At 45.7% G+C, this 14,157-nt stretch overlaps 3 protein-coding genes across 3 annotated transcripts in view; 2 read left to right on the top strand and 1 right to left on the bottom strand.

Moving 5' to 3' along the window:
- The window catches only part of LOC111661048 (uncharacterized), a 9,448-nt gene extending 2,508 nt beyond the window's left edge, over positions 1 to 6,940 (bottom strand). The window contains exons 1-16 of the mRNA XM_087176113.1: positions 6,880 to 6,940; positions 5,997 to 6,182; positions 5,361 to 5,631; positions 5,124 to 5,274; positions 4,815 to 4,984; positions 4,563 to 4,709; positions 4,328 to 4,420; positions 4,026 to 4,186; positions 3,596 to 3,734; positions 3,090 to 3,192; positions 2,930 to 3,033; positions 2,751 to 2,840; positions 2,473 to 2,664; positions 1,602 to 1,769; positions 970 to 1,137; positions 4 to 424 (exon numbers count right to left, since the gene is read on the bottom strand). Of these exons, the coding sequence (XP_087032239.1) occupies positions 4 to 424; positions 970 to 1,137; positions 1,602 to 1,769; positions 2,473 to 2,664; positions 2,751 to 2,840; positions 2,930 to 3,033; positions 3,090 to 3,192; positions 3,596 to 3,734; positions 4,026 to 4,186; positions 4,328 to 4,420; positions 4,563 to 4,709; positions 4,815 to 4,984; positions 5,124 to 5,274; positions 5,361 to 5,631; positions 5,997 to 6,139 (2,521 nt within the window). The 5' untranslated portion in view covers positions 6,140 to 6,182; positions 6,880 to 6,940. The remainder of the gene's footprint in view (positions 1 to 3; positions 425 to 969; positions 1,138 to 1,601; positions 1,770 to 2,472; positions 2,665 to 2,750; positions 2,841 to 2,929; positions 3,034 to 3,089; positions 3,193 to 3,595; positions 3,735 to 4,025; positions 4,187 to 4,327; positions 4,421 to 4,562; positions 4,710 to 4,814; positions 4,985 to 5,123; positions 5,275 to 5,360; positions 5,632 to 5,996; positions 6,183 to 6,879) is intronic.
- Positions 6,941 to 7,066: 126 nt separating this feature from the next.
- Positions 7,067 to 10,486, top strand: wdr55 (WD repeat domain 55). The gene is made up of 4 exons (XM_023414514.2): positions 7,067 to 7,624; positions 8,066 to 8,172; positions 8,835 to 9,104; positions 9,309 to 10,486. Exons 1-4 carry the CDS (start codon positions 7,085 to 7,087, stop codon positions 9,646 to 9,648), a joined length of 1,257 nt encoding a protein of 418 aa, XP_023270282.1. The 5' UTR covers positions 7,067 to 7,084; the 3' UTR covers positions 9,649 to 10,486.
- Positions 10,487 to 10,828: 342 nt separating this feature from the next.
- psip1b (PC4 and SFRS1 interacting protein 1b) overlaps positions 10,829 to 14,157 on the top strand; it is a 9,056-nt gene continuing 5,727 nt past the window's right edge. Inside the window, exons 1-7 of the mRNA XM_087176127.1 lie at positions 10,829 to 10,950; positions 12,219 to 12,363; positions 12,479 to 12,543; positions 12,629 to 12,764; positions 12,971 to 13,411; positions 13,612 to 13,755; positions 13,887 to 13,944. Of these exons, the coding sequence (XP_087032253.1) occupies positions 12,280 to 12,363; positions 12,479 to 12,543; positions 12,629 to 12,764; positions 12,971 to 13,411; positions 13,612 to 13,755; positions 13,887 to 13,944 (928 nt within the window). The 5' untranslated portion in view covers positions 10,829 to 10,950; positions 12,219 to 12,279. The remainder of the gene's footprint in view (positions 10,951 to 12,218; positions 12,364 to 12,478; positions 12,544 to 12,628; positions 12,765 to 12,970; positions 13,412 to 13,611; positions 13,756 to 13,886; positions 13,945 to 14,157) is intronic.

Here is a 14,157-nt window from a genome sequence, read left to right as displayed (position 1 = left end):
AACCGCCACCGCCTCCTTCCAGTCGAAACAACACTGTCGTCTTTTTAGCCAGAGTGCACCACCTCCTCGCCGCCAGCACCGCGCACACACTCCTCCTCCACCTCCTCACTGCCCTCCTTCCTGGTCCCTCCTCTTCCTCGCCTCCCAGAGCGTCGGCCAGCCTCCTCACCTCCTCCTCCAGCAGCTCCCTCTCTGCCAGCCGCCGGGACAGGAGGGTTTTCTGCTCGCACAGCCACCGCAGACGGCGGCGGGTGTGTTCCCACGCCCCGGCGAGCAGGGCGCAGGCCGACAGGAGGGAGGCCGACTCCTTTCGGCTCCGCGAGAGGAGGCCCTGGAGCCGGGAGAGGTCAGAGGTCAGAGAGGAGCAGCGGAGCTCCAGGGAGGAGACGTGATCGCGGAGAGAGTCGCACTGAGAGCGACACACCTGAGAGAGAGAGAGAGAGTCTGTTACTGTTCTGCCCGGATACAGAGCAGCAACTAAAAGTAAAGAGAGGACGCTTTTAAAAAGAAGAATTCATCAGCTGATTCATTCAGATCAGTATTTACTGTTACCCCCCTTTTCCTTTAAACAGAAGAGAGGCTCAGAGCCTCCTCTCTTCTGATTGGCTCACAGACCTGTTGTTACTAGAGCTCCAGAGAGAAGCCTGAGGGAATAGATGTAAAACTACACTGAGACGGATAAAGTGAATCTCTCCCCTGGGGGAAGATAAAGTTGGAGGGAAAGTGATGATTTTCGTGTCTGTTTGTCACGTGACTTCAGGAGGAGCACGAGGAGCAAGAGGAGCTGACTAAAGGGACAATCCACTGAAAACTTCCTCCTTCATCTGCTGCTGATTCAGCTCCGAGCGTCTCTGTCGCTGCAGGGAGAGACGACTGACTGCAGATCAGATCCAAGGGAAGTAAAAGCACCTGAGGGACGAGTGTGTGTGTGTGTGTGTGTGTGTGTGTGTGTGTGTGTGTGTGTGTTACCTGCAGCTCGTTCTCCAGCTGTGACACCGTGTGTGTGTGTCGGCTGCTCCAGGCCTCCTCCCTCCTCCTCACGCTCTCCTCCAGACGAGACAACACACACTCCTGGCTGCGCTGAAGCTCGCGCACACACTCGCTCTTCTTGTCGCACACGCGCTGCAGGTGAACGATCTGCGGCGGCGGGGACAGGTGAACACGGCGGTTAGCACTATTTTCCCAAAAAGGCTTCATGGTGTAAATTCCTTTATTTAGTTTTAGAAATCAAGAACATCTCATTTGAAGATACGGTTCGATTGTGGTAAAATGCAAATTCCTTTTTTTCCTTGTTGAATTGAAGAAAGTTCATCAAGTGGCACAAAGAACAGGTACATATTTCAAAATAAAAGCCAAGAGATAGATGAAGGACTCTGTTGCTTTGCGTGAAGAAAAATAGAAAAAGAAAGAAAAGAAAAATATTTAAATCAGTGTGTGAGTCGTGTTATTTCTTCTTTTTAAATTCTTACAACAAAAACAGAAGAAAACTGCTTTTATGTTTGTATTACCAATTACATCTTTATCTTTAGAAAGATAAAATAAATGATTTACTCAGCTCAGACCACAGCAGCACACAACCCCTACGAGTGTGTCGTGTTCACCTTGTCGTTGGCCTTCTGGAGGTCAGAGGTCAGCCCGTCCACCTGTTCAGTGATGACATCACACAGCTCCTTCCAGGTGAAGTTACCCAGGATGCTGTGGGGCTGATTGAGGAGGACGCAGCCAGCCAGGAGGCGCTGGTACAGACAGTAGAGGAAGGACAGCCGGGCCTGAGACACACACACACACACACACACACACACACACACACACACACACACACACACACACACAGTGTGACGCTGTTTTACAGGATTTACTCAGCAGCAGAAACAGTGTAATTAAATACTTCCTGCCTAATGACATCACACTGCTGTGTAACTACAACACACAGAGAGGAGGAGGAGGAGGAAGAGGAAGAGGAGGAGGAGGAGGAAGAGGAGGAGGAGGAGGAGGAAGAGGAGGAGGAAGAGGAGGAACAGTCAGCAGCTACGACTTCATTTAGACGTTTGATGTTGACCTCCATCACTGTGTCGGGTGAGTGTTAGTTTGTGATCATTAGTGATTAATGCACCACATTAGACAATAATCAATACTCACCAACACACACATTGACTGGAATAAAACTCAGCTCATATTAAAAGTATTACCTTTCCACATGACTGCCAGAGTTTCTTTCAGTAGTTCTTGTGAACCATCTGAGGGACACACGGTGGATGTGTCTTTATCTTTATTATTTATCATTTTATTTATTTTTTATATCATTTATAAACAAACTTTCGCCTCAATGACAAAAAAAATAAAAAAGTCTCAAAGTCGTCAGAAGCTTCAGCAGCTGTTGATCAGAAGTTTCCTTGTTGGACAGAAAAAGAAAAGGAGTGGAAACAGAGAGAAGACAGGAAGCAGAAGGAAAGTAAATCTACATGTCATCACCTTCGACTCTTTGTGGAAATGCTCAGTTATCTTCTGGACTTCTGCCGTCCTCTCCTCCTCCTCTCTCTTCCTCTCCTCCCTCTCTCTCTGCAGCTCTGCCTGCAGGCCGCGGCTCTGCATCGACCAATCGGAGCTCTCCTGGCGAAGGCGAGTCAGCTCCTCCTCCAGTTTGACGGACACCTGCCGAGACTCCTGAAGGTAAGGGAGACAGACTGAGCCAGTCGTCCTAAAATGGTTTGATTTCCTGGCTAACTCTGGTCTGGTGTCGCACGTTCTACCTCCATCTGTCTGCTCTGATCGGAGGTCAGCTGTCGGAGGGTGTGGTTCTCCTCCTGCAGCCGCTCTGACACAGACAGCAGATCCTGGACCTGCCGGAGGGGAAGATTGAGCCGGGTTAAAAAGACGATGAACAGACAGTGAGACCCGTCGAGAGCAGAGAGAGCGAGGCGGCGCTCACCTGCTTCTCAGTCTCCTCCAGTCTGAGCCGGTCGTTACCGAGCGTCGTCTTCAGCAGCTGCAGCACCTCAGCAGAAGAACTCTGTTTCCCATCATGCACTGCAGACACACACACACAATGAGAAACGACCTGCTGACGTGTGGCTGCTGACAGCAGGTGTGTGTTGAGTGTTTACCTGTGTTGTTGTGTTGTTGGAGTGTTTCTCTGATCCTTTGCACACAGTTCACATGAACATCCTCAGAGTCAGACTGTCTCTTAGCTGCCTACACACACACACACACACACATATATATACACACACACACACACACACACACACACACACACACACACACCACACAATTATTATTATTATTTTAGGGCTGATCAAAAAAATTAACACATCTTAACCTTTTTTTTCAGATTTTTCTCTTTCGTGCTGCATTTTCTTGAGCTACTGATGTAGAGACCAGATTTACAGAGAATGTGGAGTCTTAAAAAATTAAATCTGAATTTAAAGCTTCATATTTGTTTTATTTGAAGATTTATTTGTTGTTTTAAGAACCAAAAATCTTTATACTATATGGGACCTTTAAGTTTTTTCAAAATCAGCTTTACAGGAGCAAAACCTGGACAGAGACAGAAAAACTGAGTGTGTGTGTGTGTGTGTGTGTGTGTGTTAGTTGCCTCCTCCAGCAGCGAGTGTGTGTCGGCGTGTCGTTTCTTTTCTTCCTCCAGCCTTCCTGAGAGGTCAGAGGTCGTCTTCCTCTCGGTTTCCAGAGCGATGCTCAGCTCAGACTTACACTGCTCGTACTCTGTCTGCAGCCTACACACACACACACACACACACACACACACACACACACACACACACACACCTCCGCTATTAACAACAATATCATATTAATACAACTATAAACATACAAATACAAATTACATATGAAAATCAAATCCTGACGTTAAAACCCCTAAAAGCTCATTAAATGTTGATGAACTAAAATCACTGATGAATCAGTTCTTTGTTTTAAACCATGATGCTAAAGTGAAAACATAAGCTGCTGTTTGTTTGTTTGTTTGTTGGTTGTTTGTTTGTTTGTTTGTTGTTTGTTGACCTCACCGCTCCAGAGCGCGCTCAGTGCTGCCGCTCCTCTCTCTCTCCAGGCTGTAAGCTCTCTCCACCTCTCTGAACTGAGCCCTCAGCAGCTCCAGGCTGCACTGCGCCTCCTGCTGGCCGGACCGCTCCACCGCCACCGCCGTCTCCAGGTCCCGCACCCGCAGCTGCCAGGTCATGTGATCACAGAACCTGAGTTTGTTTGGCCGCTCTGTATCAGATGCACCAGCTGCTCTCTCGCTGTGTCTCTACCCGGGACTGGGCACGTCTGCACTTTATTACTGGTGTAAACATGAAGTTTGTGTTACCTGGATTATCTCAGAGTTGAACTTGGACTCCAGGTGAGCCGCTCGCTCCGCCTCGACGCTCGCCTCCAGAGACCTCACCCTCTGATCTGACACCTGGAGAGAAAGAAAACATAGATTCAATCAGCTGTTTTTCCACCTCTCTCCTCCGTCTGTTCCTCTCTCCATCTCTTTCTTCAGCTTTTTACCTCCTCCCCTTTAAAGTTCTCTTCTACCTTCCCTCCCTCCTTCTCCTCACCTCCTTCTCCTTCCTGCTCCTCTCTTCTCTCTCCCTCAGGTATTTCAGCTCGTCTGCTTGTCGTCTGTTCACCTCTGCCTCCTTCTCTCTCTCCTTCTGCACCTCCGCCATCCTCCTCTCCGACTCCTCCAGAGCCTCCTCCTGGTCCTGGAAGACCGAGAGCAGAGAGTGAACCGACTCTCAAACACCAAACACAATTAAAAACAATAACCTCGCCTCCTCATCTGAACTCTGTGTGTGTGTGTGTTCGACCTGCAGCAGTCGGTGCAGTCGCTGGTTTTCAGAACTGAAGCTCTGAATCAGTTTGTCACGCTCCTCGACTTCCTGCTGCAAAGCATGCTGGTCCTCCTCCCTGGCGTGTCTGGTGATGTCCAGAGCTTTCTGCAGCTCCTGCAATGTGTGCTGGAGCTCTGCTGCTCGCTCTGACACACACACACACACACACACACACACACACACACACACACACACACACACACACACACACACACAATCACCATTTTTTGCGTATTGAGTATTATACCCACAACAGTTGTTGCCGGGTGCGTTTGATTCGTGTACCTGTGAGTGTGTGTTTGTCTCGGCTGAGCTTGGCGGCTCGGTCGGCGTCTCTCTGACTCACAGTCAGCTGATACTGAAGCTCCACCCTCTGAGCTTCACCTCGCTCCACTGACGACCTCAGCCGGGTCAGCTCCGCCTGCAGCCTGCACAGCTGAACACACAGTTTATCAGACTTCACACCGCTCCCTCTGGAGACTCTTCACCTTTAAAGGCCGTGAAGTCTTTTTCGTTTCTCACCTCCTGGTTGTGGCTAGACGTCAGCTCCAGCTTCTCTTTCTCCAGCTGGTTGACTCTCCGCCTCAGCCTCCCCCTCTCCTCACTCCCGTCACCTCCCTCTGACGCCGCCCTCCTCCCTCTCCCGTCCCTCCTCTTTCCTCCATCTCCTCGATTTCTGTCCCTCCCTCTCGCTCTCTCTCGCTCCTCTTCCTCCTCATCTGCCTCTCTGCTTCCTCCTCCATCTCCTGCCGGCTTCTCTTTCCGTTGCATGACGGTGATGATTTCTTTCAACCTGAAGAAAAATGAGAAATCTAGTGAGGATAAAGAACCACAGCGACGACAAAACAACTACAGAAAGATGCAGAACTACACCTTCAAGACTGTAGGAGGGTGGAGCCATTTAAAAGCCAAAGATCCCACTGTCCCTGATCTGAGACTGTTTCAAATTGTGTGATTGTGTGATGTGCTCGGCAGCAGTTGTTCTTTATTGTGCCTGTGGTTTATACAAATGTACAATAAATCACACAACCATGTAAAAAAAAAGTAGATGTTGCAGGAGTAGCACTTCTAGTAAAAGCTGTATATTGTATATCCATGTTCAGAAAAGAGGTTAAAGGGGAGAGTTACTTCTTTAAAATGTAAATACTCAGTCCCCACCTTGATATCTCCTCCTCGGAGCTCCCGACAGAGCTGACCGCAACCTTGGACCGGCTCCTCCGCGGGTCTGCTCGGCCGTGCCCGCTCTCCCCCCGCCGGCCGCGGGCAGGCTGTCTCCTCTGCTCCGCCGCTTCGGTCTGCATCGCTCCGCTTGTGTACCCAGTTTAGTTTTTATTATTTTTAACCCTGGGAATGAAAAACATCAGAAGCTGTGTTGGTACCAGGGGAGGACGCCTGGTTGCTCGGCCGCTGGTGTTGCCTTGGCACCAGATGCAATCCACCCATCACATGAAGCTCAACCGATCTCCATTTACAAACCGACCATGTAAATGTTCACTTTAGTATTGCCAGAGTTATATGCCTCCTCCAACAAAAGTCAGACTGTTGACGTATCATGTTGGACCAACTTGTAAATTCGGCATATATCAAACACACCGAAGACGCTTAATTCTACTTATTTTTAAACTTTATAATTCACAACCTTCATCCTCCAAATCTTTTAGAGATGGGCGGTGCTCAACGGTGTCAACACTATCCAGCTATTTTACTCACATTTAAGAGCTGCTTGACGAACCCTATATATGCCGAATTTACCACATAGTCCTAACGATTCACTAAACATGTTAACGCTTGTTCTACAATGTCTATACTTGTGTTAGCAAACAAACAAAATCAAAGTCTTACACTTTGTGAATGGGGTTATGTTGAGAACCAAATGCAACCCGAACAAAGGCCATTTTGACGGTTAATATTCAACAAGAACATCTTTGTTTGCTCTAAACTGCGTTTAACCAGTTAAACATGGTCTAAACCACCGACTATAATAACAACTTTATTAAGAAACCATGGAAATAGCTTGTAATGAACTTTAATAGCCACTTACTTCAACATTTAATCGGAAGCCGTTTGAATCCGACGCCATCTTCAGCGTCCCTACGTCATTTCCATATGAACTCCGGATTGGCTGGAAGACGGACCAATGGTGACAAACGTTCTCTAGTGACGTATCGAAACGTACACTAGAGGGCGCTGTGAGCTGTTTACACCGGAACTGCTGCCGTGAGGAAGAACAGGGTAAAGCAAACAATATGGCGGCGTCCGTAGAACACGTTGAAGCCGCATCCACAGCGACTGAAATGGATAAAACAGAAGCTCCAGAGACCATCAGAGACCCAGAGACCTCAGACTCGGAGCCTGCAGGTCAGGAACAAGACCCGGACCCTGACGAGGATGGAGGCGAGCCGCCGGGTCCGAAGATCCGAGATACCCCGCAGGACATCCGACTGGAGGCGATCGCCAACACGGTGGCGCTTCACCCCAGCCGGGATCTCCTTGTGTGCGGGGACGTGGATGGAGACGTGTACGCCTTCTCTTACTCCTGCACGGAAGGGGAGAACCGGGAGGTGTGGTCGTCCGGACACCACATGAAGTCCTGCCGCCAGGTGCGCTTCTCCGCGGACGGGCTGAAGCTCTACAGCGTGTCCCGGGACAAGGCCGTCCACCTGCTGGACGTGGAGCGGGGACAGCTGGTCACCAGGATCCGCGGAGCGCACGGAGCTCCCATCTACAGTCTGCTGCTGGTGGACGAAAACATCCTGGCGACCGGAGACGACGGAGGGACCCTGAAGGTCCGGACACAAAGTATTTCTCCTTATTTAAAAACAGTGTGTAAGCCAGATACTGAAGGTTGATGGTCTTTATGATCTAACATGATCTATAGTGGTCTTTTAATAAGTCATGACTTGTTTTGATGGTCTGATCTGGTCTTGTAAGGTGGTCTTTTGATGATAACACGATCCATGTTGGTTTTTTCATTGTCCAAATTGGTGTTTTGATGGTTCAGCCGTGTGAGATGATCTTTGTAAGATCCAAAATGGTCTTTTAATGGTCTAGATATATCTCCCATGGACTGAACCAAATTCAGACCAAAGGACAATTTAGTCCAGATCCAACCTTTTGATGAAATTTCACATCAATGCAATAAAATCTTCTGAAATTTCTAATGATTTTTTTTTCTTTTTGTGTGTGTGTGTGTGTGTGTGTGTGTGTGTGTGTGTTCCTCTCTGAAGGTGTGGGATATGAGGAAAGGGACGGCGATCATGGATCTGAAACAGCATGAGGATTACATCAGTGACATCGCTGTGGACCAGGCCAAGAGGATCCTACTCACCACCAGGTAACAACACTTTCCAAGAGAACCTCGTTTACTTTGACAATCGGGTCATTACTAATGAGTGTTGTGAAGTTAAAGGGTCAAACGAATGTTTCTGTGTGTACTTTACATCATGACTGACCAAAGGCCCAAAGCATGTGTCCAGTTCGTTTTAACAAGCTATGAAAGTCAACATGTAAGCAGGGACTTTGATGCTTTCAAAGACGCCTCAAGCTGCTCAGCCAACAGTGTAAACATGTTTCTCTTCATTATGACGTCATAGGAGTGCCATAAAAAACAATAAATCTGTAAAAGAATAAGTAAATAAATGTGGAAATATAAACAGGAATAAATAAGTAAATAAAAGAGAAATATAAAAGAATTTTAAAAAATGCTTTACACCTGTTGCTTTTGCTTTTCTCCTAAGGTTAAATCAAAGGCAATGAGGGTAAACTGGGTTTTAAATGATACAATTTGGTCTTTGACTGTCCAAGCTCATGTTTTAATGGTCCAAGTTTGTCTTTTCCAAACTGAACAATCATCCAAACTGATGTTTTTGATGGTTTAAGTTTGATTTTGTAAAATATCAACAGTTACCAAAGGTTTGCTGTTCAGTAACAGCAAAGTCTTTTTAAATGTTCTAGTTAAATCCAAGCTCAACTTTGATCTCCTGTGATTTGACACAGTGGTGATGGTACCATGGGCGTCTTCAACATCAAGAGGCGGCGGTTCGAGCTGCTGTCGGAGTACCAGAGCAGTGATCTGACCTCAGTGGCGCTGATGAAGCGGGGGAAGAAGGTGGTTTGCGGCTCCAGCGAGGGGACCATCTACATCTTCAACTGGAACGGCTTCGGCGCCACCAGCGACCGCTTCGCTGTCAAGGCTGAGTCGGTGGACTGCATCGCCCCCATCACCGACAACATCATGTGCACCGCCTCCATGGACGGGTATATCCGGTGAGTTAAGGTTATCATTGGCTCTTTTTGAAAGCTTACCTTCATGGTCTTAAGATAAACTGACCACGGCATTGGTCACGTACCTTTTGAGGTAATTCCCTTGTTAAAGCAAATCCTCTGCTGTCTGTTACTTTGCCCTGGGTTTCCTTCTTTGATGTTTCCCACCACATGGCAAGTTACTAAGTTGTGCCTGTCCTCCATCAGGGCCATCAACCTCCTTCCCAACCGGGTTATCGGCTGCATCGGGCAGCACGTTGGTGAACCCATCGAAGAGCTTGCGAAGTCCTGGGACTCCCGCTTCCTGGTCAGCTGCGGCCACGACCAGCTCATCAAGTTCTGGGACATTTCCAGTTTACCCAACACAACTGTCAACGAATACCGCAAGAGGAAGAAGAAAGACGGACGGATGAAGTCTCTCACCAAGAAAGCCCACGGAGACAACGACTTCTTCTCAGGACTTGTAGAGGAAACGGAAAAGAAGAAGGAAGAAGAAGAGGAGGAAGAGGAGGAGGATGATAGTGATAGCGACAGTGGCAGCGATTAAAAAGCTGTTTTGCTTAGTTTCATGTTTGTCGTTACTGTGCCTTCGGACAGTTTAGTCCTAAATGCTCAATGCTGTCGTCCAAAGTGCCTCAAAGTGTCTGGCGTATGAACATTATCATGGATGGCGTTGCGGCAAACACTAGTAGGTACAGAACTTCCAATCCCAGCAGTGTGTTGGTCCCTCATTTTAGACGGGTCTGTGACCAAGAAACAAACCATTGGTGACTGTTTGCAAATGGAAATATGAGGTTATAAACACAAACATGGTGGGATAAACAGTGAATCTCCCAGAAGTGTAAACACTCTTTATGTCAAATGCATACTGACTGTTGATGGACCAACTATTATAACAAATGATTGGACACTAAAATACTGGGAAATAATAACTCTGTAATGTTAAGGTGGGTGTTGAACCTCAGTGTTTTTGAATTGTTTATGTGAATCCTAGAATTGCAACTGGTCGGATTCATTATCTTATTTACTTATTCTTTGAACATTTTCTCAGTTTTCAAAAAAATAAATCAGCATTTGGCAAAATGTTGATTTATTTAGGCTGAAGCTGTTTTGGTTGCTTTTGTTTAAACAATATTTGTGAATGTTGGCTTTTTTCAAAAAGGGTTTATTTTTGTTTTTTTTTGTTCAATTTAAAAAAAAAAAAAAAAGGTGTTGTTTTGGTATTAACACCAAAAGTCTGGTATATGTATTTACAAATAAATAGGAACAAGCATTGAGAAAGACATTCTGCTAGCATTGTTAAATGTGAGATAGCGACAGTACATTTCATACATTCTGGGTAAATTTATATCAAAAATGTATTTGTATTAAATTAATTTAACTGATTAATTGTGTTTTATGTTGTCTAAATAAGTTGTTTAAATGTATTCAACATATCAGTTCGTAAAATGTGAAAAGAGGTGAAGAAATTGAGTTTAAAGGGTTTACTAGGTGAGGTTTTCTATTAATAACGTGACACGCCTATAAAAATTAAAGTTATTTGATAAAACACAACTTTATGACAAATGCCTACGATACAAATGAAAGACTTTAGGTTTTTCGCTTACAAAAATTAGGATATTTTGCGATTCGAGACGTTTTCCCCAAGATGGTACAATCGTCCCCGCATCCCTCTCCTCTCTGAATGGTATGCTCCAACCGCAGGCGGGAAAGCATTGAGGGTCACGTGACAAGAACAAATCAGCCAACATGGCTACGAGTCGGACAGTAGCTTAGTAACAAGAGCCTTCCTGTTGCAGCGAGGAAAGACAGAGGAGCTAGTTTACGGAGGATTGCTGCCCGGTTTTAGGTAAGTTTACGTGCTTCAAACGAACAACTGACAAAGCTAACGTAGAGCTAGCATGTTAATCCTACCGTTAGCAGTGACGTCAGGCTGGGTGAGCTAGCTTCTGTGCTAACATGTATGTAACGCCTGTATTTGTAAACAGTGGGTGGACATGCTGCTAAAAACGAAACCGCTGACACAATGCGACACATTTCACCGTAGAAATGTTTGTCAACGGCCTCTTTTCACTTTTAATTTCGATTGTTTGATTGACACGACGGGCTGTGTTGTCAAATCAGCACGACAAGCAAGAGTGACGGTTAAAAACTGGATCAAATGAACAGTATTTCCATTAACGTTAAAGCCCCTGAAGTCATGACTTACCTAAAGGAAATAAGCAGCATTTTTATAACATACTTAAACAAATTACCACAACAGAATAATAACTGCTGGTCTTTGTGGGAGCTTCATTTATATGTATTTTAGATTAATTTATATTGAAAGTAATTAAAAAATATTGTTTGAGTCCAGAGTGAAATATTTCCACCCAACAGCACAGGAAGAGGCAGTTAATCATAATGTGGTAAAGATGTAAGTTACGTCTACTCGGCCTGCAACTGACATTTATTTTCATTATTGATTAAGTGATTAGTAGATGAAACATTATAAAGAAATGCCAGAAAATGTCTCTGAGCTGCAGAAATGATTAATAGATTATCAAAACAGATTAACATCTGAATACTTGAGGCTGTTTGAAAATAAAACTGGCTTTTTTTTCACAGTTTTAAGATGAATTATAGGCAAAATTAATAATTAATTGATAAAATAATTCTCCAGATTAGTTGATAATGAAAATAATCATTAAATGCAGCCCTGAAATTAACATTGACGGTAACAACTCAAATCTGGTTCAGGGTCTGTTGAGTATTAGCTAAAGATGTATGTAAAAAAAAAAAAAAAAACTAAACAATTAATCCCGACAGAAAATTAGCTGGTAATTATTTTGATTATCAAATTAACCATTTAGTCACTTATGTAGGAAAAAGACCTTCATCATTCGTCCAGCCTCTTAAATGTGGGAATTATCTTCTTTGTTTTGAGTCATAGACAAAACAAGTCACGAATAATCTGTGACTTCAGGAAATAAACTCCGGACAAAGCCTTTATTACAATGACGCAATTGGAAAACAGTTTTATCTTTGTTGTGATGATGTCTGAGATCACACAGAGGAAGAAAGGAATTCACTGACAACAGTGGGTGAGTTCAATCTAAATGGATCCTCTGTTTTCAGGTGACTGTGCAGCGGTTGATGGTTCGATTCCCTCTGTGTGCTCGGGCTTTGAAGCAGCGAGATGCCGGGGAAAAGCAGCGACAGCTTCAAACCGGGAGACCTGGTGTTCGCCAAGATGAAGGGCTTCCCTCACTGGCCGGCCAGAGTACGTACAAGTCACCCCACATAGAAACTGAGTCCAACACAACTGAGTGGAGTCTCGCTGAAATGTTAAAGGATTAGTTTTATATGTAATGTGATGCTTCTGTGTGTGTGTTCAGATCTGTAAGTCGGATGACGGATACAAGAAGCGAGTCCCGGTCTTCTTCTTCGGGACCCATCAGATGTACGTACACATCGTCTACATACGAGGGAATATCGACAGCAGTGATTGGTTGAACTCTGATTGATCTCTCCCCTCCCTCCCTCAGAGGTCACCTCCCTCCTGAGAACATCGTCCCCTACGTCGGCAACAAGATGAAGTACGGCAGCGGCGTTCGCATCAAAGGCTTCACCGAGGGCATGTGGGAGATCCAGAACTCTCCCGGAGTCGGCAGTAAACTCAAAGTCAGTGTTGTCTTTTTATGATGCTTTTATAGTTATTTTCATTATCGATTAACCTGTTGAACTTTATTTCAGTTTAATTGTTTAGTCTATAAACTGACAGGAAGTACTTACCACAACAAAGATCTTCATTTCACTGTGACATAAATCAGGAAATCAGCACTAATGTTTGATTTGTCAAGTTTTCACTGGATTATTTGGTTCTATAGTTTCCTCAGACACCAGCAAAGACCAACACACAGGTGACACCTCCCAAACCCACTTCTTCACCTAAAACTACACCTACTAAACTCACTTCGGCTCCCAAAACAACTAATGACAAACTTAAAAGCCCCCCCGCAAAATCAACTCTGAGTAAAACTCCTGCTGCGAAGCCCGACAGTAAACCACCACCACCAGCTGCTGCTGCTGCTGCTGCTGCTGCTGCTAAAACAACAACACGAGCTTCTTTAAGATCCGCTCCAGACAAAACGACCGAGTCCCGACAGACTCCTGAAACTTCGGCTCCAGACTTGTCAGAGAGGACAGCGACTACAAGAAGCAGAAGGTCGGAGTCGAAGGCGGCGGCAGCGGCGAGTGGTGATCCACCTGCAGGAGGGAGGAGGAGCAGAAATACCACCAGCAGCTCTCCTGCAGCGAATGAAAAGGAGGTTTGTGTTTAAGTGTCGCCATCACTTAACGTGTAAAGTGAAAACACGTGTTTCCCAAAACGTTGGACGTTGAAAATAGATTGAATTACTGTAGTATCTTAACAAAATGTTGTGGAGTGTAGAAAAGAGATTTTATTTGACACAGAGCCTGTTAATTAAAGACATGATACACAAATCAATGAGTTTCGTTGTGTCTTCAGATAACGGCGAACGCCACAGCAAGTGAAACCTCCGCTGAAACAACGTCAGGCAAAGTGACAGAGGCCGAGAAAGCTGAACCCGACTGTGCAGAAGCTGCTGCTACAAGTCCAGCCGCCACCCGCAGCAGGACAGCCGAGTCCAAGGTAACTGCCCCACCAGCGCTCCGTCCACAGGGGGTCCTGCTGGGAAAGATATGTCGCCAGGGACGGACGGATGACTCCTGGTGACGGAGGGTCTTGGTTTCGTCTAATTCTGGGTGTGTTTGGTTTCTCAGGTCGTTGCTGAGCAGCACAACAAGAGGACGTCTGCTAGTCCTGCTGTGACGACTCCAGGTAACTGACACACACACACACACACACACACACACACACACACACACCCCTTCACTTTACTGTGCTGAAGATTTTTGTCCATTAATCTTCACTCAACCTGTAAAGACAAAGTGAAAACACGTTTTCAGACATTATTGTAACTTCATCAGGAATGAGACTGGAGCTGTGCGACCTGGCGATCTGATATCCTGGACGATCTTACTGTGGCATTTC

The sequence above is a fragment of the Seriola lalandi genome, unplaced genomic scaffold, assembly GCF_002814215.2.
Source record: "Seriola lalandi dorsalis isolate HSWRI2012SDOR001 ecotype SW California unplaced genomic scaffold, Sedor1 jcf7180002054532, whole genome shotgun sequence".
Taxonomy (NCBI): domain Eukaryota; kingdom Metazoa; phylum Chordata; class Actinopteri; order Carangiformes; family Carangidae; genus Seriola; species Seriola lalandi.
The sequence above is the reverse complement of the archived record's forward strand: the minus strand, read 5'-3'. Positions and strand labels throughout refer to the sequence as shown.